The sequence below is a fragment of the Nuphar pumila genome, chromosome 4, assembly GCF_984573655.1.
Source record: "Nuphar pumila chromosome 4, dmNupPumi1.hap1.1, whole genome shotgun sequence".
In the NCBI taxonomy this organism is placed as follows: domain Eukaryota; kingdom Viridiplantae; phylum Streptophyta; class Magnoliopsida; order Nymphaeales; family Nymphaeaceae; genus Nuphar; species Nuphar pumila.
The window spans coordinates 11,934,668-11,959,140 of NC_143252.1; the positions used below are offsets into that span (position 1 = coordinate 11,934,668).

At 37.2% G+C, this 24,473-nt stretch overlaps 2 protein-coding genes across 2 annotated transcripts; one reads left to right on the forward strand and one right to left on the reverse strand.

Annotated features, from left to right (window-relative positions):
• Positions 1-567: 567 nt before the first annotated feature.
• On the forward strand, positions 568-17,612 carry LOC149839379 (putative GEM-like protein 3). The gene is made up of 4 exons (XM_090002509.1): positions 568-941; positions 1,166-1,267; positions 14,802-15,076; positions 17,246-17,612. Exons 1-4 carry the CDS (start codon positions 653-655, stop codon positions 17,432-17,434), a joined length of 855 nt encoding a protein of 284 aa, XP_089858635.1. The 5' UTR covers positions 568-652; the 3' UTR covers positions 17,435-17,612.
• A 4,175-nt stretch (positions 17,613-21,787) lies between these two features.
• On the reverse strand, positions 21,788-23,699 carry LOC149839380 (ATP synthase delta chain, chloroplastic-like). The gene is made up of 3 exons (XM_090004106.1): positions 23,580-23,699; positions 22,181-22,796; positions 21,788-22,095 (listed from the first exon to the last, which is right to left on the reverse strand). The coding sequence occupies exons 2-3, from the start codon at positions 22,794-22,796 to the stop codon at positions 22,010-22,012; spliced, it is 702 nt and encodes a 233-aa protein (XP_089860232.1). The 5' UTR covers positions 23,580-23,699; the 3' UTR covers positions 21,788-22,009.
• Between the last annotated feature and the right edge of the window lie 774 nt (positions 23,700-24,473).

Below are 24,473 nucleotides of genomic sequence, written 5' to 3' on the forward strand. Positions count from 1 at the left end.
TGCCATAACCACCACCACTATGGTCTTCTTTGCCTCTACTGCTCCTACCATTTAAATATAAAGTTAATAGCACCAAAGAGACTCTAATAGCAGCTAGATTGGAGATAAAGATTTGAAGGCAGCCATTGCAGGCTGCAACAAGGGCGTTACATTATGTGTGTGTGTGGAGAGAGAGAGAGAGAGAGAGAGAGAGAGAGAGAGAGAGAGAGAGAGAGAGAGAGAGAGAGAGAGAGAGGTGGAAAGTGCCAAACAGAGACCTATCCATTATCTATTAACTCAAGTTAAATCTCCTTCTTTTGTTTTTTTACAAACGAGGAGTACCCTTCTCTTTCCTATGACGATAAATAAGTATTTTTCACTTTTCAGTGCCAAAGTAATATGAAAAACGAAAAAACCCACGTTTCCCGATTCGATAATGTTAACCCGAAGCTTTTATTTAGCGGTTTTCAGGAAACTTGCGGCAATATCTAAAAAGCTATTCTGAAATTATAGTAAAGGAATGGTCCCTAAGTGGAATTTTCTCTAGTAATTCATCACAGAGAGCGAGAGAGAGAGAGAGAGAGAGGGGGAGAGAGAGTCCTTCTTCCTCTTTTCAGGAAAAGCAGAGAAGGAATCCGATTCTCTCACTCTAACCCCCGTTCGATCGGAACGGATGGACAAGAATCTTGGGGACGAGAAGACGACGGCATCGTCGTCGGCGACGGGTGAAGGGGGGCGGTGGGGGACGTGGGTGATGGGCGTGCCGACGGGGCCGGAGGCGCACCCCGTGAACCAGCAGGCCTCTGCCTGGGTCGCCGGAGACGCCATGGATCCGGCAAAGGGTGGTGGTGCAGCGACCAACTACTCGGGCCCACCCGTTTCCGGCGGCGGCGTGCAGTACCAGAGCCGGACTGACAACCCCTACGTGCAGACCGCCCCCGTTCCCAACTCCACCGGCAAGAGTTAGTCTCTCTCTCTCTCTCTCATTTCATTTTGTGGGGAGCGGGAAATTTGTGATTTTTACAAAGAAAACACAAAACCCATTCTCTCATTTCATCTTGTTGGAGTATGTTTCTACAAAAAAAAAAAATCATCAAACCTCTCTCTCTCTGTCACGTTTCATTTTGTGGGGAATGGGAATTTTGTGAATTTATTTAAAGATGTTGAAGTTTTGTCGTTCTTTTAGGTCCGATGGATATGATCATGAGCGTGCTGAATAGGTTGGGGAAGAAGATTGATGAGACTGCCAGCCAAGCCGAAGGATACGTTGGGAACGTTTGGCAACATTGTGAGAAATTTTGTTCACTTAACTTTTATATTGTTGTTATAAGAATGGTATTAGCAACTCTTTTTCTTGCCTATGAGATTAGATTGTAATTGGTATTTTCAATGCTGTTCAAATTGTTGAATGGTGGATGGGAATATAATATATTGAATTTTATTATGTGTGTGTAATTTGATCGGGGTAAATATTGAAAGAAGCATGAGATCTGAATTTAACGATTGAGTTGCATGTCATGAAAGAACTATTGAACTTGTCTATGCTTGAAGAAGAAAGCACTTATCCGAGAATAATGAAATCATAAGGTTTTCTGGGAAGAGTAGGTGCTGAAATGGATGATTTCACTACTCATTCTTTTCCGTATACATTAGAATCATTCAAGAGATAGAGATAAGGATACAGCGAAGTTACAGCATCTAATTTTGATTTACAAGATAGCTGTTAAAACTGGTAGAGATCCTAAATTCCTAAACTGATCGAGCTGTCATGTGCAACCATCTGACTCCAAAATCACACCATTCTCCCTCTTGATTTCATAAAAAAGTTTGATTCGAAACTGCATGATTCTCCATAATCTAAATGACCTGCTTCTCTATAACCCAATCCATGTAAATACTACCAATAACTTGCTGCTCCATAACCTCATCATGTCTCTATTCCTGTTATTTTCTTTGTGCATTCTTGAAGTTTCAACTTCTGAGAGGGAAGGGCTGCATCAGTAACAGAAATGACGTGGAAGAATGTTGGTACATATTTTGATTCCAAAGACCTCCAAATTATGGAAAGCAAACTCAGTCTTTCCATGCACACCTAGCAACCAACAATAAAGCAATTGTGACAGTGTAATGGAACACATAGAAATGTTTCCATGAATAGAGCTATGATTTGGATAGTGATCTGGGCATTCATGGCAACCCAGTCCATGTTGAGAAACTGAAGTTTTGAATGAGCAAAGAACTATTTATATGCAGCCATTGACTCCTGAGTTTGAGTTATTTTTTTGCTACAGCATGCAGGTTTGGTTGTAAACTTTCATCTGAATTGTGGGTTAGAGGTAAAGTGTTCTTGCTTCAACATCATTAAGAATCTGCTAGCTTTCGTGAATGTACAAAATCTGTGTGGATGGGTAGAAACTTATGAATTTAAGAGATATTAGCACTATATGTCGATAATTAGTAGGCATAGCATGAGCATTGTTGGTTCTGGAAAACCCTAGTTTTATAGGATTAACAATGAACTGTACTGAGGTATAGAGAGGTTTAAAGCTGGATTTGTAGGGACAAGATAAACACAAGATGAAGGATTATACCATGAATTTTTTTATTAGTTGACTGTCTAAAATCCTAAAATCTTTTCTTTGGAATTTGGATATTAGTAGTGGATGCCTTCTTTAGTGGGTTTTAAAAGATTTAAGTTTAAACAGGGCATACCATCCTTGGTACAGTTGAGCCATAAACTTATGTTGTCTAGATCCAAAAAGGCAATCTGTGGTTTGAAGTACACATATCTGCTCTTGGTTCAAAATAGGGGTGGGCAATGGTCCCGGTGGCCCGGTGGGCCAAGCCGCCCCGGCCCACCATGGGCGGGGTTTGAGTCAAGGTTTTAGGCCCTGACCTGTTAGGTACCTGTCTAAAACCCGGTCCATTATATACACCCGATGGGCCTAAGCTACCTAATTAATTTTTTAGTAGTTGGTTGCATAGTAACTTGGTAACTATTAATATTTACCTAATTAGTTGCTTTGATTATATGGGAAATAGAAAGATAATTAGATGGGTGCATTAATCTATCATTTAATTCATTGCTTTTGGTATTATAGGAATTCATTTATGAACTTCATTCTAAAATAACCTACAAATGGGTTTAGGTCGGGCTGGAACGACCCGCTGAACATTGGCCAATTGCGCCAATGTGCTGGGTCATGGGCTGCTCTTCAAACCTGAGCCCGTTAAGAACTGGGCAAAACCCGGCTCATTAATGAATGGGCTGAGCCATCTCTGGGCCGAGCTGCACTTAAAACCTGATGGTCCAAGCTGTAAACGGGCTTGGGCCGGCCCGATGCCCACGGCCGGCCTTGTGGACCCCTAGTTCAAAAGCTTTTCTAATGGAGTAAGATGAATCAAGTTGATTACTTCTTCACTATAATAGAATTGCCAGTTTGCTTATACACATGACAAACTTAGGTAAATTTATCTAGTATACTTGCCCTTTTTGAGGATGACTAAGAAGAAATTGACATTTGCTCATACAATTATTAGACAACATTCAAATTCTGTCATATGCGTGGATCATATATGTTTACCGGGGATGCAGAAGGTTTCATATTGACATATATTGGATGAAAATGCATCCCTATCTATGGATTATGGTTGTTTATGTAACGACCCCGATTTATAACTCGATTTTTCTCGTAAATTTTTTATTTTTATTTTTAAAATAACAAAATATACAAATCGAAATTGTCATAGTTACCGTATCAAACCATACACTTGACTAAATTACAGAAATAAGAGTACATCTATATCAATTGAATTGAATTAAAATAAAGTTCATATCATTCATTTGTCCAGTTATGAAACCATTCTTAAAATCCAATGTCCAAGCCAACCAAACCCTAAAAAACACAAGAAACCAAAACCACCACCTCGACAGGCAGTGTGCAAAGTCCGTGAACAACTCAACAACATAGTATCACTCGACCTTCTTAGAACCTAAAAATTATTCAAGTAAAGAGGTCAGACAATCCGAGTCTGAGTAGGCAATAACATACTTGTATAATGTACGATATCGGAATACATTAAAAAACGACCTCAAATATATCAATCATGTAATACACATCCTAGCAGACTATAACACAAAAATCATGCTAACAATTAAAATAACATGTCAATTTATTGCGTATCCACTCATGCTAAGATTCACATCAATACAATAAATTATTCATATGCATGAACATTTACAAAATGCATGAACATATACAATATGCATGAACTTACTATTCTAGTGTTGTGAATCCTTCATGCATGAATAGCTTCTTATCTTCACTTATTGTTTTTTTGCTTAAATGATACATGCCATGTTTTATTTATATGCAATTCACAATCTTGTTTCACTTGCCAATATCTGTCTGTAGGTACAACACAGACTCTCACAAATGGATGTACGAACCAGGTTTGTGGTTTCAAGCAATTGTGTTGATTAACCTGTGTAATGCCCCAACTGTGACTACTCCGGAGAGAAAATATAATTTTATAGAGAGAGTACCCATCTCTTGCAACCCGATATATCAAATTTTTTTCATGAGTCTTACCTACCACATTGCAGACAAATCGTGTTAGTTTCCCCGGTTACGGGTCCTGTAGATGGTGGACAAAATCAACCTTCCGTGCTAAGCTAATATTTTACAGAACCGTCAGTACCAAATTTATTCTCTCAATAGGCTACAAGAGAATTAATTTTATTTTTGATTTCTTAATTAACTCTCTTGTTAATAGTGCCAACACAAACATGCAACCAGATTTGGGTTCATATGCAACAATATTCATGTCCCTCAATGCATGATTTCAATTAGTTTATACCATAAAGTCAATACAATAATGCAATCAACATGCATGTATACAATCAATGTAGGCTAATTATTGATATTTAGGCATGCCCAATACAATCAATAATGAAATGCATTCAGTTAACACACATATCAGCCACAAGAAAATTAATTTTATTTTTTATTTCTTAATTAACTCCCTTATTAATAGTGCAAATGGAAATATGCAATAAGATTCAGGGTTTATATACAACAATATTCATAGCACTCAATGCATTTTTTCAATCAGTCTCTACCATAAAGTCAATACAATAATGCAACCAATATGCATGTACACAGTCAAAGTAGGCTAATCATTGATATTTAGGCATGCCCAATACAATCAATAATGAAATGCATTTAGTTAACACGCATATCAATCAAATATTCCATTTAAACATCAATAAACATGCTGCATAAAATTAAATACAATCGGGCATCAATACATGCCATACAGTGCAATTCAGATCCCTATTAACCCGATTTTGGAAAACCCCAAAAAATCGTAGGAACCAAATTTAATTCTCAAAATTTTACTGGATTTGCCGCATCATCTTAGGAACACAGTCTAAGAAATAAAATTGCAAAATTCGTTGTAATAAAATCAAGAAAATTTTGGGACTGAACCTTGTTCAGAAAAAATATCAGACAGATCCTGTCAACTGAAAATATTTATTCCAGCTTGAGAAATTTATCAAGATTTATAGAAAATTCTTTTGAAAAAATCCTTTTTACATAATCTGTTTATACATGTTACCTTTCACTTAGATTTTTCTCAATTTATTTTGATCAATTTTAATTAGGTTTTACAACTTTCGAAATCTTTGGTCGGAAGAGTCTTGTTGATAGGGCAAAAAATGTATACTCTATTGCAATGGATGTTTCGACCTTAAAACTGAACTAAACGGGACGGAACTGAAAAGATGTGTTTTGTTCATATCGGGTCACGGGTCAGGGTCCAGACCCGTAATAATGTATTCCTTTCATTAATGGCACATGAGTAATTATTTCTTGTTGTAAAAAGGTATTTTAGTACCCTATAACTTTGTATTAGTAATAGCATATAATGAAAAGATCAATAGCCGATTCCTGTATTGGGAATCAGGATTTCTCTGCAGCTCCTCTCTCTGTTCCTCACCCTTCACGCATGGTAAAACTCTTGATTTATAAAATCTAACATAAATAAGATTCTAAATTAAAGTCCTAGATGTGTAGAACACTCCAGTATTTTTAGTTTTATTTATTGACCTTGTTTTTATAGAGATGTCGATTTTTTTTAGACTGGTCTGAACAAAAAACGAGGACAGAATAACCAATATTCAAACTCATGCAAGATCTATTAAGCAAGAACAAGAAACATGATGAAACTCATAAATCATGATTTTTGGATGCTCTAAATACATTTACAATATCATACAACACATTTTTGATGATATTTATGCTAATCTTGCTAAAACATTAATAAACATAATCCAAAAATCACAAAACCTTCATGGAATATCTTAAATACAATTTCATCTATACAAGAATCACAAGAGACCAGTGTTGTGAAAAGCTTTGAGGCGTACCGAGGTACTCCACAAAAAACTGAGGCAAAGCGTAAAACGCTATGTCACATGGGTGTGGGTGCATGTGCCGAGGTGCGGCAGGGCAAAAATGTAATATATATATATATATATAATTTTGAAGTTTTAACAGTTAACATTGTCATAATATCATTCATCATTCATGCAATATATCAACCTAAATATCAATCAAATAAGTAAAGTAATTACATAAATCAACCTAAATATCAATCAAATAAGTAAAGCAGAAAAGAACTAAATTACATACCAAAGTATATCTTGATGAAGTAATGGATCTTAATAATTTTCTTCTTCATCATCAAATGCATCATTAGAAGGAATACTGGGCTCGGCTAAATCCATGTTTGTTATGTTGAAATCATGCTCTCCCTCGAAGTCACACTCTTTTGGGTTTACATCCCAAAATTTGGATGTTCCTTGTCTGCGTTACAAACCCAATTTAAAAATGTTAAATACAATACAAGTATATTTAAATGAAAAACTAAGAAATAATCAAATAATTAATAGAACAGATTAGTACCTGTATTCATCATTGGTTCGCAAAAGTAATTGAAGATTTGAATGAACATATACTAAATCTTCTGCACACTTGCTGGTGAGTTTGTTTATCTTCATGTTGTGGATTTGAGAATATGTGCTCCAATTTCTTTCACAACAAGATGAACTAGCAGACTGCGATAACAATTTTAATGCAAGACGTTGGAGAAGAGGTGTTTCTGATCCAAATGTTGACCATCATGTGATAGGATCTATATTATCCTCCTCTCTCGCGAATAATGTCGGTCCATATAATCTCGAAGATGAAAAATTTCCAAACTCTTTTGTGACTTGATGTAGAAGATATCCTTCTGGAAAAAGTCTTGTCATACACATATTTCTATGTCTTGATAGCTCTGAGTCTAAATTTGGAGGGACACGACCAATACCACTAGTTCGCCACTTGCATAATATTTTGGATTAAGAGAATGTGTCATGCAATGCAAATGAGTGTTGCTCTTATCCCATCTTTAGAGTAAAATTGAATGAATATGATTAAAAAGTTCTGAATCATCCAATGCAAGATTTTTTTCTTCATGCTTGAAAACTATAGTTTGTATTTTTTCAATCATATTATCCCACATTTTATAAACTCTGTGAAGCATGGGCTCATCCTTATCAACTTCTCTTAACATTTCCCAAATAGGTTGCGTAAATTGAAGGAAGTATACCACTATGTCCCAAAACTCATCATCAAGAATGAATTTTTTAATTTCTTGAGCCTTGATATCATCATCAGCACGATAGAATATCCAATTTTCACCAGTCATCGTGTTAACCAAAGCATTCTTCACTCTTTTAATCATCTTCACCATCACAATGATTGATGCAAAACATGTTTCAGTGACCTTCAACAATTTCAGGTCATAATGCCTATTAAATATAGAATTAACACGATGGTGGTTAACAACAATTTTTTTAATGCTTTTGACATCTTTTTCTAAATCTTTAATCTATGAACAAAAAGCATATGCTTGTAAATTTTCTTCTTCTTTCGGGTTGCAGATGCTCTTTAGGGCCAGATTTAAGCTGTGTACTACACAGGGAGTCTAAAAAATATGAGGGTACTCACTCTCTAAACTCAACACTGCACTTTTACAAACTGGAGCATTGTCTGTAATGATTTGTATCACTTTCTAATCACCCACTTCTTTTATGACTTCTATAAACAACCCCTTCAAATACTCTACATTTTTATATTCCCTAGATGCATCAACTACTTTCAAGAATATTGGGTCACTAAGCGAACAAGCAATGAAATTGATCAGTGAACGCCTTTGAATATCTGTCCATCCATCAGACACAATAGAAACTCCATTTTGCTCCCATGAATATTTTTTAATCTCCAACAACCTCTCCACATTTGCCCTCCCTTCTGCAAGAAGTGTGGTTCGTATTTTTTCTGAACTTGGAGGCACATAGCCACTCAAATTACAATTTGCCAAGGATGTTACTAAATCCTTCCAATAAGGATTTCTAGCCGCATTAAATGGGAGTGAACTAGAATAAAAATACCTCTCAACTTTTCTATCCAATTCTTCTCTTTTATGTATATTGAATGTTGTTTGTATCGTTCCTCTACCTTCTACATAGACTTTTTTTTCAGCATCTTCTTGATGGCTTGCAAATGGCACACTAAATGCACAAGAATCGGTCATTGTCTTTCTCTTCTCATATTCTTCTTGTATTGTCTTCGCATTGCCTCATCAACTTTTCTGCATCCTGAAATGCCATGTCCTAGTATCTTCAACAAATAAGCCTTCACTCTTGTATAAGACCCAACAAAATCTCTTTCACAGAACTTGCATCGAAATCTCTTGTTTCCACCACCTCCTTCAGTTTTTGCAAGTTTATCTACATGTACCCATAGTGACTCCACATCATCAATCCCACTACAACTATCAGCAAAACTAGCAACAAAACTCACATGTTGGGATGATGATGACGCAAGTCCTTTTCCTTTATCCGTCATTTTTATCTTGAAAACACAAAAACAAATACATTAAATTTTTTAAATCAATTATACAGACATTATCTTGATATAAAAATATATAATATATATATATATATTATATATAATAAAATCTGGAGCAAGGAGGGGGGATCTGCCCCTTCCCTACCAAAAACAGGGAGGAACTCAACCCCTCTCCTGAAATAAGAGGGAGCAGGAATGGGGGCTCGACCCCCTCCCCTGTCGAAAACAAAGGGAGCAGGGGGGGGGGGGGGCTCAGTTCCTCCCCTGCCGACCCAACAAGAGAGCGAGAGGGGGGGGGGGGGGGGCTCGGTCCCTCCCCTGTCGAAAACAGAGGGAGCAGGGGGGGCTTAGCCCCTCCCCTGCCGAACCAACAAGAGAGTGAGAGGGGGGGGGGGGGTTCTCGGCCCCTGCCCACCCAACAAGAGAGTGAGAGGGGGGGGGGGGGTTCTCGGCCCCTGCCTACCCAACAAGAGAGCGAGAGGGGGGGGGGGCTCCCCTGCCGACCCAACAAGAGAGCGAGAGGGCGTAGGGGGGGGGGGGCTCAGGCCTTCCCCTGCCGACCCAACAAGAGAGCAAGAGGGAACAGGGGGGCTCGACCCCTCCATTGCCGACACAAGAAGAGAGCGAGAGGGAGCCAGAGGGTACGTACTTGCGACGAGGGAGAGGGTCGTGTTGATCGCACCCGGTGCCACACCCGCATCGCGTCGACGCGGGTGCGACACCTGCTTTGCCGAGTCCCTGTGACTTAGGTAAAGTGTAAGCCTCAACTTTTTTTTTTTGCCTCACGCCTCATGCTGGCACCTTAGGCACAAAGGGCCATGCCTCAAGGCGAGGTGCGCCTTTTGCGCCTTAAGGAGTGTTTTTAATAACACTGCAAGATACAAAAAAATAACATGGAATCATGGATTATTTATGCAATAACATGATTTTTGTTTTTTAGGGTTTTGAAACTAGTCTTTTCCAAATTGTTTTCTCAAAACCGATCTTCCAAAATACCGTTTAAGGTTTTCGAAAATCTTTTTCATGTAGATCTAATAGACATTGATGTTCTAGGCCTAGATTACATGTAGATCCAAACCCTGAATAAAAAAGTGGATATGTTAATGCATCCCAAAAATCGAACATCATAAAAGTAGTGATTCTCTATCGAAAACGCGCTTCCCGCAATGACACCGTTGCTTTTTCCTTGGGTCCTCCACCCGTACCTCGTTCCGGGCTGGATTAGACATTTACCAAGGTGGTTGCAGGTCTCTAATGGAGGTTTAGACTTTCCTAATAGCTTGGAGGAAGAAGATGTGAGGAAGAAAATGAGAAAATGTAACTTTCTCTTCTCTTTTTTTTCTTCACACCTTTTTATTTTATTTTAATTTATTTAATTAGGTCTAGAAGGGGGTGATGCCCCTCTAGAGTCCTTAGGTAGGTAGGCTTCTCAAAAAGTCCAATTCATTTGGACTTCCACCCTTGTAGAACACTCCAATATTTTTATTTTTATTTATTGTCATCATTTTCATAAAGATATTGATTTTTTTTTTAAACTGGTCGAATAAAAAAATGAGGACAGAATATCCAAGATTCAAACTCATGCAAGATTTATTAAGCAAGAATAAGAAACATAGTGAAACTCATACAATCACGATTTTTGGATGCTCTAAAAATATTTACATCATACAACACATCTTTGATCATATTTATGCTAATCTTTCTAAAACATTAATAAACATAATCCAAAAATCATAAAACCTTCATGGAATATATCAAATACAATTTCATTTATACAAAAATCACAAAAGATAAAAAAATAACATGGAATCATGAATTATTTATGCAATAAACAATGTTTAAATATGCTATACATGTCCTAATCTACTATATATATAATCAGGTTAACTTTTTTTATCATAAAACATCAAAATCCTAACACGTTTTTTGGCAAAAACCTTTTTCAAAACGATTTTCGAGTATTTTTAACTAAGATCTATGTAAATGACATATTTATAGCATCAAGATCCATGAAAAAATACTCAAAAACATACTTCTACATTCATTATACATGCTGAACAATATAATAAATACAAATCTATCTATTCACACGATTTTTGCTTTTTAGGGTTTTGAAACTAGTCTTTTTCAAATCGTTTTCTCAAAACAGATCTTTCAAAATACCATTGTGGGTTTTCGAAAATCTTTTTCATGTAGATCTAATAACCATTGAATTTATAGGCCTAGATTACATGTAGATCTAAACCCTAGATAAAAAAGAGATTATGCTAATACATACCAAAAATCAAACATCATAAAATTAGAGATTTTCTACCGAAAACGCACTTCCTGCATCGACACCGTTATTTTTTTCTCCACTCATACCTCGTTTCGGGCTGGATTAGACCTTTACCAAGGTGGTTGCAGGTCTCTAATGGAGGTCTGGACCAGAGTTACTGGAAGCGCCTAGGGTAAAGGGGAAGCGCGCTTCGGAAGCGCGAAACGTCGCGCTTCCGAAGCGTGAGGGGAAGCGTCCCCCATTTTTGGGAAGCGTGCTTCCCTTTTATGGGAAGCGCGCTTCCCCCCACGCTTCCCTCTCGTTTTCCCCTCGCTTCCCCCACGCTTCCCCTCGCTTCCCCATTTTTTTTCATTTTTTTTGCTTCCCCCATTGCTTCCGGTTCGCTTCCTAGGTCGCTTCCGAGACGGTTCATAATTTTCTTCTAAGTGGTCCCACGCTTCCCCGCTTCCTACATTTTTAAAAGTGCCTCGCTTCCCGCTCCCGCTTCCCGCTCCCGCTTCCTCGACTGACAACTCTGGTCTGGACTTTCCTAATAGCTTGGAGGAAGAAGGAGACATGAGGAAAAAGAAGGGAAAATGTAACTCTCTCTTCTCTCTTTTTTTCACACCTTTTTTTTTATTTATTTAATTAGGTCTAGAAGGGGGTGACACCCCTCTAAAGTCCTTAGGTAGCTAGGCTTCCAAAAATGTCCAATTCATTTGGACTTCCACCCTCCTCTATTTTCTATTAACTAAAAAACTAATTTCTTACTTTTTTTCTTTCTTTCTCTTTATTTTATTATTATATATATATATATATATATATATATATATATATATATATATATATATTTATCATCCTTCCAAGTGGCGTGACCCTATGTGGAGTCCGCATTGGACGTCCAGCTTATGGGACTCCAAATCCATAATTATATCAATTTTATTTTTTATTAAAATTCATGATTTATCCTTAATTGAATATTTATTGGATTTCCTTACTGGATTTTAAATCCAATTAAGATTCGATACAATAAGAGTATACCATATAAGATCCATATCCATATTTAATTAGTAAAACCCACATCCTAATGAAGGTCCAAATCCATCTTAATTTTTTATCAAATTAATTTAAGTTCCTACGTGTTATTAAATTCCCATTTCATGCCTAATTAAATTCAATATTAAATTCTATTTCAACCACTGACTCAATTCAATTTATAATTTCAATCTCAAGTTGGAAATCAGATAAATTCCTAATTTCATCAATATAATATATAAATAACGATTTAATAATTGTCAAAAAATATCTGGTCATTTTAAGGTGAGGTGAAAGCTATGGAAGCAAACATGTCATTTGTTTGAAGGGTTCTAATCTATTATTTGTGAGTTATTGATTTATGTGAGCAGCCAAAGGCTGTTCTGCATGTAACTATGACCTTTCTGCAATCAATCATAGTGGCAAAATGACGAGTTGAAAACAAATCAAATAGGGGGAAACTGATTGTTTATTTTTAATCAAAGAAACAAGGAGTAAATGGAGTCTAACATTTGGCAATACAACAGTATTACTAATGAAAATTCACAGGACAGTGGTAAAAATATTAAATAAAGTAACCCACTCACCCATACACATGACATATATGACATGTATATATGAAAGTATGTATGTAGTTGTTTAGTCACTCACACATAATGAATGAAACATTTTATCATTTCTCCTCTCTAACTCTTGACTGAATCCCTTTGTGATCTTGGATTTTCATGAGCCTTGATTCTAGGGATGATTCATGACTGAGACCTAGTCTCTTTAGTCAAAAGAGTGCCTAGTCAGTGGACCCCTAAAAAGACTAGTCAGAGACTTAGGTGGGACTAGGCGAACTAGTCGGTACCTTAATTAAAAAAACAAACAAATATAAAAAATATGCAAATAAACTGCTATAATTAGTAACAAACATGTATGCAACATAAAATCAATCAACAATAAGCAAAAGATAAAAAACAAAACATGTCAAACATTACAAAACCTGCCCAAATATTAAAAACAATTGAATAAGCAAAGCAAACAACTATCAACAAATGCCAAATAATTTAAAAATAATCTAAATTCTTAAAATAAAGTGCTAAAATTAGCAACAAACATGTATCCAACATAAAATTAATCAACAACAAATGCACGGAGCGTAAGATATTGCTATTGTCAAGCATAGTAAACATGTTATATTACAAAACTTGCCCAAATATTATTAAGACCAACATAAAAGATGTATACAACATAAAATTAATCAACAAATGGACAAAGTACAAAATACCACTATCATGAAGCATAACTGCATAGTAAACCTGTTATATTACAAAACCTGCCCAAAAATTAAGAAGAATTGAATAAACTAGAAAACAATTGCCAATATCAACAAAAGCTATGCAATTTAAACATAATCTGAATTCTTAAAATAAAGTTAAAAAATGCTTAAGTATAAGATATCTCTATCATGAAGCATAGTAAACCTGTTATATTACAAATTCAGCCCAAATAATAAGAACAATTGAATAAACAAAGCAAACAACTACCAATATCAACAAAAGTTATATAATTTAAACATAATATCAAGTCTTAAAGATATTAAAATAACATCAACATCGTTGATGCTCCATCATTAAATCTAAAATAAAAGACAACCAATTAACTTTCAAATAAAATATACATATGTATATTCATTCAATGTCACATCCACACACAACAATTCAATGTCACATCTACACAAACAAATACACATAACAAATTAATTAAAAAAGAAAAGCAACAAATGCAAATAACTTAAGTAAGCCTAGTTAAAAACTAAACTCAAAGAAACTCACCCCTTGTGTTTTCGTAAGGGGCTGAGAAGAAGAAGAAGAGGCAGAGGAAGGGGGATAAAAGGCGTACCTAGAGGCAGAGGGCGACGACGATGGGCGAGTTGGGCCTGCGAGAGCGAGCGAGAGAGTAACCCTCCCCCTTGTGTTATCGTAAAGAAAAAAAGTTACTTTCCTCGCACCTAGGCGAGGGCAGGTTAGGCGCTGACTAGGCCTCTAGTTGGCAAAAAAGTACATTTTTTTTGGAACACTAGGAATCTAACTGATTCCTAGTTTTCCTAACGCCTAGCCTGACTAGGCGCCTAGTCTACGCTTTTGACTACACAGGACCTAGTTTATGTTTGAGTTCCAATTCAAGATTGCTTTCTGTATGGGTGAAATCCTTGGTGGCAAACCATGACTTATGAACATGTGCTGAAAAAGGCTTTTTATGTTTAGCAGTGACACCCCTGAAGGATATTCTGATTGCAGATGATCCACGTGACTCGTATCTGTGTCATACATTGTTGATATCCTTTATCATTTGTCTAGTTGTGTCGTGATTATTGTTACATCAATACATTTAACACGTAGGCCTTTACTATCTTGTTATGATTCTGTATTCTAATGGGCTTTACCATTAAGAAATATATTTCATCAATCTTTTTTCTCATTTTCATATAATGTCCCTTATTCTTTTTTGTTTTCAGGTGTAGTAACGAACCTGTATTTTTCATTTCTGAAAATGTTTATTATTGCTGCATTTTTTAACAGTGAGAACTAGTTCCAATCCTGCCGATGCAGCCATGGGAAGAATTGCTCAGGGGACAAAGGCTCTCATCGAAGGTGGGCAGGACAAGATTTTCCATCAGACGTTTCAGACCTTGCCAGGGGAGCAGCTTCGAAAAGCATTTGCTTGCTACTTATCAACTTCGTCTGGGCCTGTCATAGGAACACTATATTTATCTACAGCCAGGATTGCCTTTTGTAGTGATAGTCCACTTTGTTATACTCCACGCCCAGGGCAGCAGGAATGGATTTACTACAAGGTATTCTCTTGATCAACTTGTATGTGTATACATATGTGCATGCATTTATGTATGTGTATGTATTATATGTTAATGATAGGGTCTAAAAATCATTAATAACCTCTGCTGATATTCTAACATCTATTCGTGACACACACACACACACACGCATATATATATATATATATATATATATATATATATATATATATATATATATATATATATATATATATATATATATATATATATATATATATATATATAGAGAGAGAGAGAGAGAGAGAGAGAGAGAGAGAGAGAGAGAGAGAGAGAGAGAGTCATGTCAGATATCAGGATTATTCTGCTTCAGATTGTGTACCATGTTCAGGTGATCTAGAGAATGTTTGCAATGTCATGTTGATGTTTGTGATAATTTGCTGATAAATTCAGAATCACTTAGTGCCTGAAAGCTATAAATGCATATTGATCATGTAATGTGATCTTATAGATAACTTTGTATGCTGTTATTATCAAGGCGTTAAAAACATGAAAAATGAAAACCGATCTCAGTGATGTGCTACGAGTTGAAATGACTAGACAACTAAGGTTCTAAAAGAATATTCAGTATTGGACTGAAGAGTGACTATTGTTCTGCTCTTATTTTTCATTGATTTGTTGTCATTTACTTTTCTAGGGCTGATAGGGATCTTGACAAGTACCAAAGAGATGGAATTTAGTATCTGTACAGGAAAATATTGCCTTTCCCCATATTTCTGGGGTTCTTCTTTTAAGTAGATGTTCTCATCTATTGAAATCAATCATTTGTTGATCATGTGATGCTTGGAGTACAAAAATATTGGCAAAGTTCTGATTATGTGCCTGTGAAGTGGTATGACCCAGGGGCACGTGTCTAGGAATTAGACACTAAGAGGGAATTCATTTGTTAATTGAGATGTAAACCTTCATCAAACTGTAAGCTTGGGAAAGCCTCTTTGTGTGAGATCGCAGTATGTAGAATACCTTGCAATTGTCAGAGCAATATTTGTGTGACTTTGGTCAATAGTTTCCTGAAGATTTATGGAACATTTGCAACAATCATACCCCTGAGGAGGTAACTGAGAATCATCTCCACAGTGAAAATTTCTCACCTATGAAAATTACATGTGTTTTTAGGTAATTTCCCATGGGCAAGTAAATCATATGTTTTTCAAACTTATGAAAAACTTTCTCAGGAAAAAATGGCCTACTTTCTCAAGTGAGAAAAACTTGCCCTTAATTTTGGGAAGCCACTAGCTTGTTCCTCAATGCTCTGAAGAAGCTGAATTTGTAAATGTTCTTTTTTTCCTGAAGCCATGAATTCAAATAAATCCACTTGTTCTAATCGAAGAAATATGATATTTTGCGGTTGCGATCTCTTTATGGAACAACATAATAGCCTAAGTCATAAATATCTCATGTTTCTTTTGGTTTCCGTTGATTTTGATTTTGGCATCTGTTGGTTGATGAACTTATGCCTCAGTTGCAAATGCTGGTGATATTTGAATTTATCACAAAAAAATTGTGATAAACTACAAAACTGAACTGTTTTCAACTTGATATACTAAAAATATCGCTGTATTTAATTTATTGTGATTTTTATCATCATTTTTTGATAAAAAACATGATTATTTGATGATGATTATATTTAGCATGCAAGGGTATTTCTGCACTACTCTTTATACTTCATGATTCTCAAAAAAGAGGATTATATGTATTTAACATGAAAGATACTCTTGTAATACCTCTGCGAGTCATGGTTGTCAATCAAGAAAACCAACTCTTATCCGCAGTTTTCAATGAAGAGAATTAACTCTTCAGTATGCATTGTCTGATTAGGGTGGCCCTCTTATAACCACCTCATCGGGCTACTCCTTTTTTTTCACAATTGATGTAAGACTAACTTTATCCCCATAAGTTATTATATCAATATTAAGTCATTAACTTATCATAATTTGGTATATCAATGTTGAGTCATTAACTAATTAAAATGACAAAATCATGCATGACTACCAATATATATATATATATATATATATATATATATAAACTATGGGGGTACTGAAATTTTCTTTATATTTTGAGGAAAAAAACATTTTCAATTTATTGTGAGATCTTCACTTGCTGAAAAAATCCTGAGAACAAGATTTGACTGTTATGCCTTATATGCAGGTAATTGTGCTTCTTGAACAGTTAGCTGCAGTGACCCCATCCTTAAACAGGGTGAATCCTACTGAAAAGTACATTCAAATCGTTACAAGTGATGGCCATGAGTTCTGGTTTATGGGGTTTGTATCCTATGATAAGGCACTACAGAGCCTCACTGAAGCTTTACACCATTCAGGAGCTTTTCACACTTGAAGTTTTCAGAACTAATTGATTGGACATATATGTGCTTGTAATATCACTTCTATCTATGTACAGACATACTTTTGGTGTGTATGTTGGGATTTGCTTGTTTGCAGGTTCTTGTTCCTTTTGTGTTAATATCATTATAAAAGCTTTTGACTTAATGATAAGATAACCATTGAATATTAAATCTTATGTCATATTCCGGCATCTATGGTGGTTAAGTTATTGCTATAGTGAATGCATGTAAACCGTATCATGCTTCCTTGCAACTTCATGAACCAACGTTTGCTAGAACCGTATGGTGGTTTTACATGGTGTTAACATCATCCTGTCATGTCTATGTTAGTATGAGAATCAGCCCCCAACTGATTCATGAACCAACGTTTGCTAGAACCGTATGGTGGTTTGAATTTTTTTTATTGTTTTTGTGGTTAACCATATTTGTACAACAAGGCTTTTTCTTTGTTTGGATAAGAGTAGCATATAGTATGATAATCAAGTCATACAAACAATATTATTGAATTATTGTTTTCAGTTTTTCTTGAATAAGGATTCTTTTCATGTTATGTAGTGCTATGATATGTTACGAGCATGGTTACACATGAATCAACCATTAAGATATGTGCACGGTAGTCTCTATAAAAGTATAAAACTTATTTTTTATATTTTGTAAAAATTTACTTTATGCCACAGAAATGAAAAGCATAGCATGTGCCGTGGCCAGATTTGTACCACGTATAAAATCTGATTTAACTTGAAAAAAATATTTATTTAATTTAATTAAATAAGATCTATAGGTTATTTTACGATCCTAACCTACCATGTTTTCCAAAAGCACCTACACTCAGCGAGGGGTTGATCATGGGTTGCTACCAAGGTAACACTAGAGCGACACTGATCAAGTCTGTTCGATCATAGCATTGCACGATAGAGACATGGAAGGAGAGATGTCGTATGGGACACTTTTGGAGCCTCCATTGCACGGGATCCTCTCATAGCCGAGGATCACACTTACAAAGTCAGGCTCTCACTTAAACATCAAGTATTGTCCTGACTCTTGATCGCGTATGACATTTTAGCCAGATACAGGGTCTTACTGTTGGCGTTCATCAAAACAAAACCGGAATGTAAAAGTAGGAATGCATACCGGTAGACGCCATAGATGAAATTTGTGAGCACAGGTGATCGACATCCTCCTCAGCCTATTGACACCCATGATGAGCCTAGGCCGTCAAGTTGATGGTGACTAGGACCTTCAACCCAAAAAATAAAGAAAAAGAGGACACTCTTTTGTTGTTCTCATCAAGCAACCAAGCCCCTTCTTATAAGCTTATGAGAGAAGCCTGTAGTGGGTGGTTACCACAATTAGTGGTTACCAACAATTGCCCTATAACTCTCATAAGTTATACCTTTCCATGATGTGCCCATGTCAAACCAAGTCACATAAAGTTGAATCAAATTCATATTTCAACATTCTCCCACTTGATCCATTGACATAGAAAAACACTAGATCAAGGTTTTACTATTATCTTGATTGAATTTTCATGTGACTTCACATACTATCTTTTATCATAAGAATGAATCATACGAATCAAGGAGATGAACACTTCTTTATAAAATGTCATATTTTTATGTACTACAATATAATTAATTTTTAGTGTTTTGGCATATTAAAATTACCTTTATGAATAGGTTGGTCTCTAACCCATTCTATTTGTCCTTTAACATTGTTATTCTACTACTCTCCAACCATATGCACAACGATATTGAAGAATATGTGAAGACTTACCTCATTTGTCAGCAAGACAAGTCCAACAATAAAAAACCTGAGAGTTGCTTTCAGCCTTTGCCGATCTCCAATCGTCTGTGACAAAGCATCTTCATAGACTTCATCTTAGCACTTTCAGTCATTGATGTATTCAGATTGATCTTTGTAGTGGTGGACCGGTTATCAAAATATTCTATCTTCATCCTTGCTCCACCTACGTGCATCATAGACTGCAATTCTCGTCAGTGATCACAATTCTCGCTTCATTGGCAATTTCTGGACTGAGGTGTTCAAACTCTTGGGGTCGAAACTTCATTTTTCAACTATCCATCATCTGTAGACAGATGGGCAAACTAAAAGAATGAATGCACTGCTTGATGATTATCTAAGACACTTTGTCATTTCCAACCAAAGAGACTGGATGAAATTGTTAAATGTTGCCCAATTCAACTTCAACTTGCAAAAAAATGAATCTACATGACATAGCCTCTTTGAACTCACTATCGGCCAGCAACCCCTGATGCCTCACCGTAGCTGTCCGCTATTCAGACAAAACACCCTTGCCCATCAGTTCATTCATGACTGGCAGAAGAGAACATATATTGCAAAGAAATTCCTACAGAAGGCAGCTACACGCATGAAGAAGTGGGTGGATCATAAACGTCGACCCCTGGCTTTCGACGGTGGTGTCCAAGTGATGATCAAGTTCAGTGTGGAACGAATCTGTGCCTTTCAAAAGCTACACAAGGGCCTAAGTATAAAGGCCCCTTTAACATTTCGAAAAGGGTAGACAATTTCGCCTATAGGGTGAAACTACTCTCGCACTTCCAGTTGCACTGGCCTTTCATGTCAGTAAGCTCAAGCCCTATCATCTTGATGGTGAAAACTTTAATAGAAGCCAACCAACATGGCCTTTAATGCCACTTAGGACTATTGATAACCGAAAAATTGACTACATCCTCAACCATCGCAACAATTCATATGGTGGCTACAAAGAATTTTTCATCAAGTAGAAGGACCTTCTCGAAGCCAAAACATGGGAGGACACCAGAAAGCTCTCCCAATTTCAAGCGAAGTTCGATGAGTACCTCGATTGGCTACAATAGTCGTAGAGGACAATGACATTTTTGGCGGGAGAGAATGTTGTACCCATATGCGCAACCGTGGCACGTGCGTGCCATAGCATAGCTAGGTCATCTTTTTTGCTTCTTTAGCCCTCTATAGCCTTTACCTAAAGCCCTATGTGGCTCAATAGGCCATTATGGCCTTGTAAATAGCTTAAGGTGAGACGTGGTGCCACGAGCTCTGTACCAACGTGTACCCATGCTGCAACCTATAGATAGGAAGAACCCTCCTAAATTTTTTATAGTTTCTCAGATATTTTTGGGGTTCCTCCTATCCTTGGGGAGTCAGCATCCATAACTTCTTTAGTGGGGATCTCTTTGGTAGGTAGAGCTCCTTTCAAAGGCCTACTCTCCAAGATCTTCCCACCTCACATTACCCCATAGTGAGTCTGCATGATACCTCTGTGTCGCGTTTGTAAGTGCCACTTGGCTAACTTTTGAATACAAGTTAAATTTTTAGACATTGTGCCTTTGCCCCTTTCGGTTGCTTGCTTGGTGTCTCATTGCACCACTTGTGTTCTTGCTTGTATTAATTGTAGGTTGTTCGTGCTCATTGGTGATTGCCCTGCACACTGCTTGCCTTTGTGGCTTCGAGTGTGGTCGTCCCTCCCAGGTTGTTGCTTGCCCACGAGCCTCTAGTCTTGTTGGGCCTCTAAAGTGTTGACATCATTGATTTGGCATCCGCTTCTACGTAGTTACTTTGGATAGTTGCTTCCCACACATCGCTTCCACTCCTCAATGCCTTCTCTTAAAGCACCGTCTCATGTTGCTCTCGGGTTGCTCCAACGTGCGACTTCTGCCCCCACAGGCTTGCCTAGTCTGCATCCTAGGCGTCTCATGTTCCTGAGAAAAAAAGGTTGTGACATTACAATGCTCATGCACTTCAGACCGTAACAATATAGACTTGAGAGCAAAGAAGAGCCTTAGAAGAAAATGTAGATTTTGGATTTCCAAATCCTTTCTTCAACTTGGTTCTTTGTTCTAGGTGGGGGACCTTGTAATAGTTCCTGTCTTGCCAATCTTTGGTTGATTTTCACCTAATCCAAATTCCATTTAGGCAGTGTTTGGATACCCGAGTCAAAGCGCTTTCACATGGACTTCCCCATGGGAGAACTTTTATTTGGTCCGGATCCAAACATAGTTTTGACGGAAAAATGTGATCAGAATCTGGAAAAGCCAATTAATGATTCTAAGTTTGATTTTATTACAATTTCAGTTATTTTAAAATCCGTGTCAGAGAATAAGGTGTTTGATTTGGATCAAAGGTCCAAATGAATCCAATTCATTCACACCTGTAGTGGAGAATTTGCATCACATTTCTAGAGAGAGAGAGAGAGAGAGAGAGAGAGAGAGAGAGAGAGAGAGAGAGAGAGAGAGAGAGGCATTTGTAAGGGAAAATCCAAGCAACAGCTAATTCAATACTGAACAATGATTTTCCAATCTGTTCTGTATATAGAGACAAATATCTACTTGATGTTTATGTTCTCTAAAAAGAGATGTGGAAGATCCACAAAGATCTACAGACAGGAATATCATTACAGCAAGGGCATGATTTTCTTAGTAATATACAGAATAATTCATACATGATATATGAGATATATGTAATTCACATCTTTTGGGTCACTTAGGTGACTCATTGTTGTTATATTCAGTCTGTCAATATAATAATAAAACAAAATCAGGTCTCTCTTGTCAAAATTTTGGAGCTGAAAGAAAGCCCACATACTGCCCAAAGTTGATGGTTGTAATAGTTTTCAGGTGTTGCTGCTTAGTTCTCTCTGTTCATGAACATACATCTCTCATTATTACTTGCATAGCTTTGATCCTTTGATTCAATGTGAGCTACCAATTCATCCAATTTACCTTTCACGCTGAGATCAATAACATGCGAGCCTGCCTTCTCATAACTAATGACAAAACCGGCAATCACCGATGGATCGATCGTGTTCTTAATGCTGACGCGAGTTGCAGCGGTTAGCTTCTGCATCTTCTTTGCAATTTGATCCATCTGACGGTGTTGGAGCTTCACAGCTGAGGACACACTCACAACAAGAGTATCAGCAGCTGACTCTGAACCAAAGAAGTCGAGGCTTGCCATTTTATCCTTGATCATGCTGATCTGCTCGTTCTCCATTAGTGACCAGATAAAGCCTAAAGTAAATGGTTTGAATGCCGCATCATCCGGCACTGTCGTGAATGCCTTCTCTGTATTGACATGGGCAATCGGGTCGGGAATGAAGTTGCAGAGCTCATCTTGAGGGAGCAAACCAAATAGTTTGGAGGCATTGTTGTTGTCTAACTCAAGAACACCGCTTAGCCTCTGCTGCTTTGCACCAAGCTGTGTGCTTCTGTGCCCAGACTCGGTCGAAGAATGGCTGCTTGTAACCATTGCCATTTTTCTTCTAAATTGGGTGCTAGATTGGGGTGCCACCATGGAATGTGATCCAAGAGGAGTGATGGACTTGTTCAAGATACTCATCTGCTTACAAGCAAAAGCTATTAGTAATTAGCAGCTAAACCAAAGGCACAGTGCTTCTTGTAAATTTCCAAATAAATTGAAACGATTCACAGCAATCTATCATCAGGAGAAAAAATAAATTTTTCTTTAGTGGTGTACAGATACGGTACACATCCAATCAACTAACAGGACTCTAAAATTCAGTAACAACAGTAATTTTTTATTTTTTTTTGGATAATACATGAGAAAAACCCCCATCACCAACCGCACATTGGCTGGGCTAAAGTTGGTCAAACACTTGAGGTCCTCCAAGCCTACCAGGGAGTACACTCAGCTTCGATCTAGCAGCAAGGGATGCCATCCATGGGTTTCGAACTTGTGACGACCTACCAACTTGGTGACATTCACAAGTCGCCCTACCTGATGAGTGGAGCCCTTGTGGGCAGTAGCAACAGTAATTTCAATCACTTCTTGGCAATTATAAGCATGGGCAAACATAAAATCTTGTTACAATAAAAACTACTGAAAATCTTAAACACACATACAGAAATGACTTAATCAGATCGGTACATAAATCAACAATCCTTTATCTTACAAACGAAATTATGCAGAACCATTATCAGTCAGATAGGCAACACACTACCACAAAATCTACAGAAACCAACTTTAGGCACTTGAGTAAGAACCAATAGCCAATTTTTACCACAAAAAAACAAAACAAAAACAAAAACAAAAACAGAGAAAAATTAAAAAAAGAAAAACTCTTAAGAAAACAGCTCAGGAAGAAATGAAACAAAAACCAACCTGGAATTTAGTGTGTCCAAGGGGTGATGTCTATGAACCGAGAACTTTTCCTCCTCTCTACAATGACAACTCACACATGGTCGAGAGAGAGAGAGAGAGGATAAATGTGCTTAGCTGAATTACAGTAGGCCACATATAAATAAGCGGATAATGTGATAAACCATGTAATGTAACGTCTCAAAAAAGACTCGTTATCCGATTATCGGCTTTTGCTCTGGTTGAGCGACGAGAGGCGGATGGCGAGAGTCCGATCACCATCCTATCAGGTAGTGCCACGTGGCACGTCGAAGGCGCACGATGCATTATATCTGTTTTTGAGGATAAAAGGTGAGAAGATTCAACGTCGTCGGGTCGTCGACAGAGCATATTCCGAAGCAGACGCGTAATATGGGAATGTTGTCAAGGGCAGGATTGTCCTCCAATTTCTAAATAACGAGACAGCCCTCAAGTTTATGGTTCTTTCCTAGGTCTTAGGTCTGCCAATGGGTCGAGTTTGTATCGGGTACCTGACCTGACCCGAACTCGAATTTCTGGGTATTGGCATAAAAGATGCCAATCTGAGGCTGGCCTGAGTAATATACGGGCTGGGTTTGGTTTATGATTTTTGAAGGATATCCGACATGATTGGGTTTTTTTGAGCCTGGTGTTTTATATGTATTTTATTATTTTTAGTAAAAACAAGCTTATGAAATTACACGGATATGGGTTGGAGATTTCATTTTCTTGGCCTGACAAAACCTGAACCTGAACCCGAATCCAACTTGTTACTTGGGCTGATATGAGTACACCGTAATGGGTCAGATACCCGACCTGTTGACAGCCCTAATATTTTCCCTTCTCATTTTTCTTTTCTGGTCACACTTTAAAATATGCAGGATTCTGATGACTTGGGTT

Bases quoted from the DNA above. Each gene is read 5' to 3' on its own strand.
- LOC149839379 (XM_090002509.1), top strand. From the start codon at position 653: ATGGACAAGAATCTTGGGGACGAGAAGACGACGGCATCGTCGTCGGCG. The intron at 942-1,165 runs GTTAGTCTCTCT...TCGTTCTTTTAG, and splicing joins TCCCAACTCCACCGGCAAGA to GTCCGATGGATATGATCATG. The intron at 15,077-17,245 runs GTATTCTCTTGA...CCTTATATGCAG, and splicing joins AGGAATGGATTTACTACAAG to GTAATTGTGCTTCTTGAACA.
- LOC149839380 (XM_090004106.1), bottom strand. From the start codon at position 22,796: ATGAGTATCTTGAACAAGTCCATCACTCCTCTTGGATCACATTCCATG. The intron at 22,096-22,180 runs GTAAATTGGATG...GTTCATGAACAG, and splicing joins TATTGATCTCAGCGTGAAAG to AGAGAACTAAGCAGCAACAC.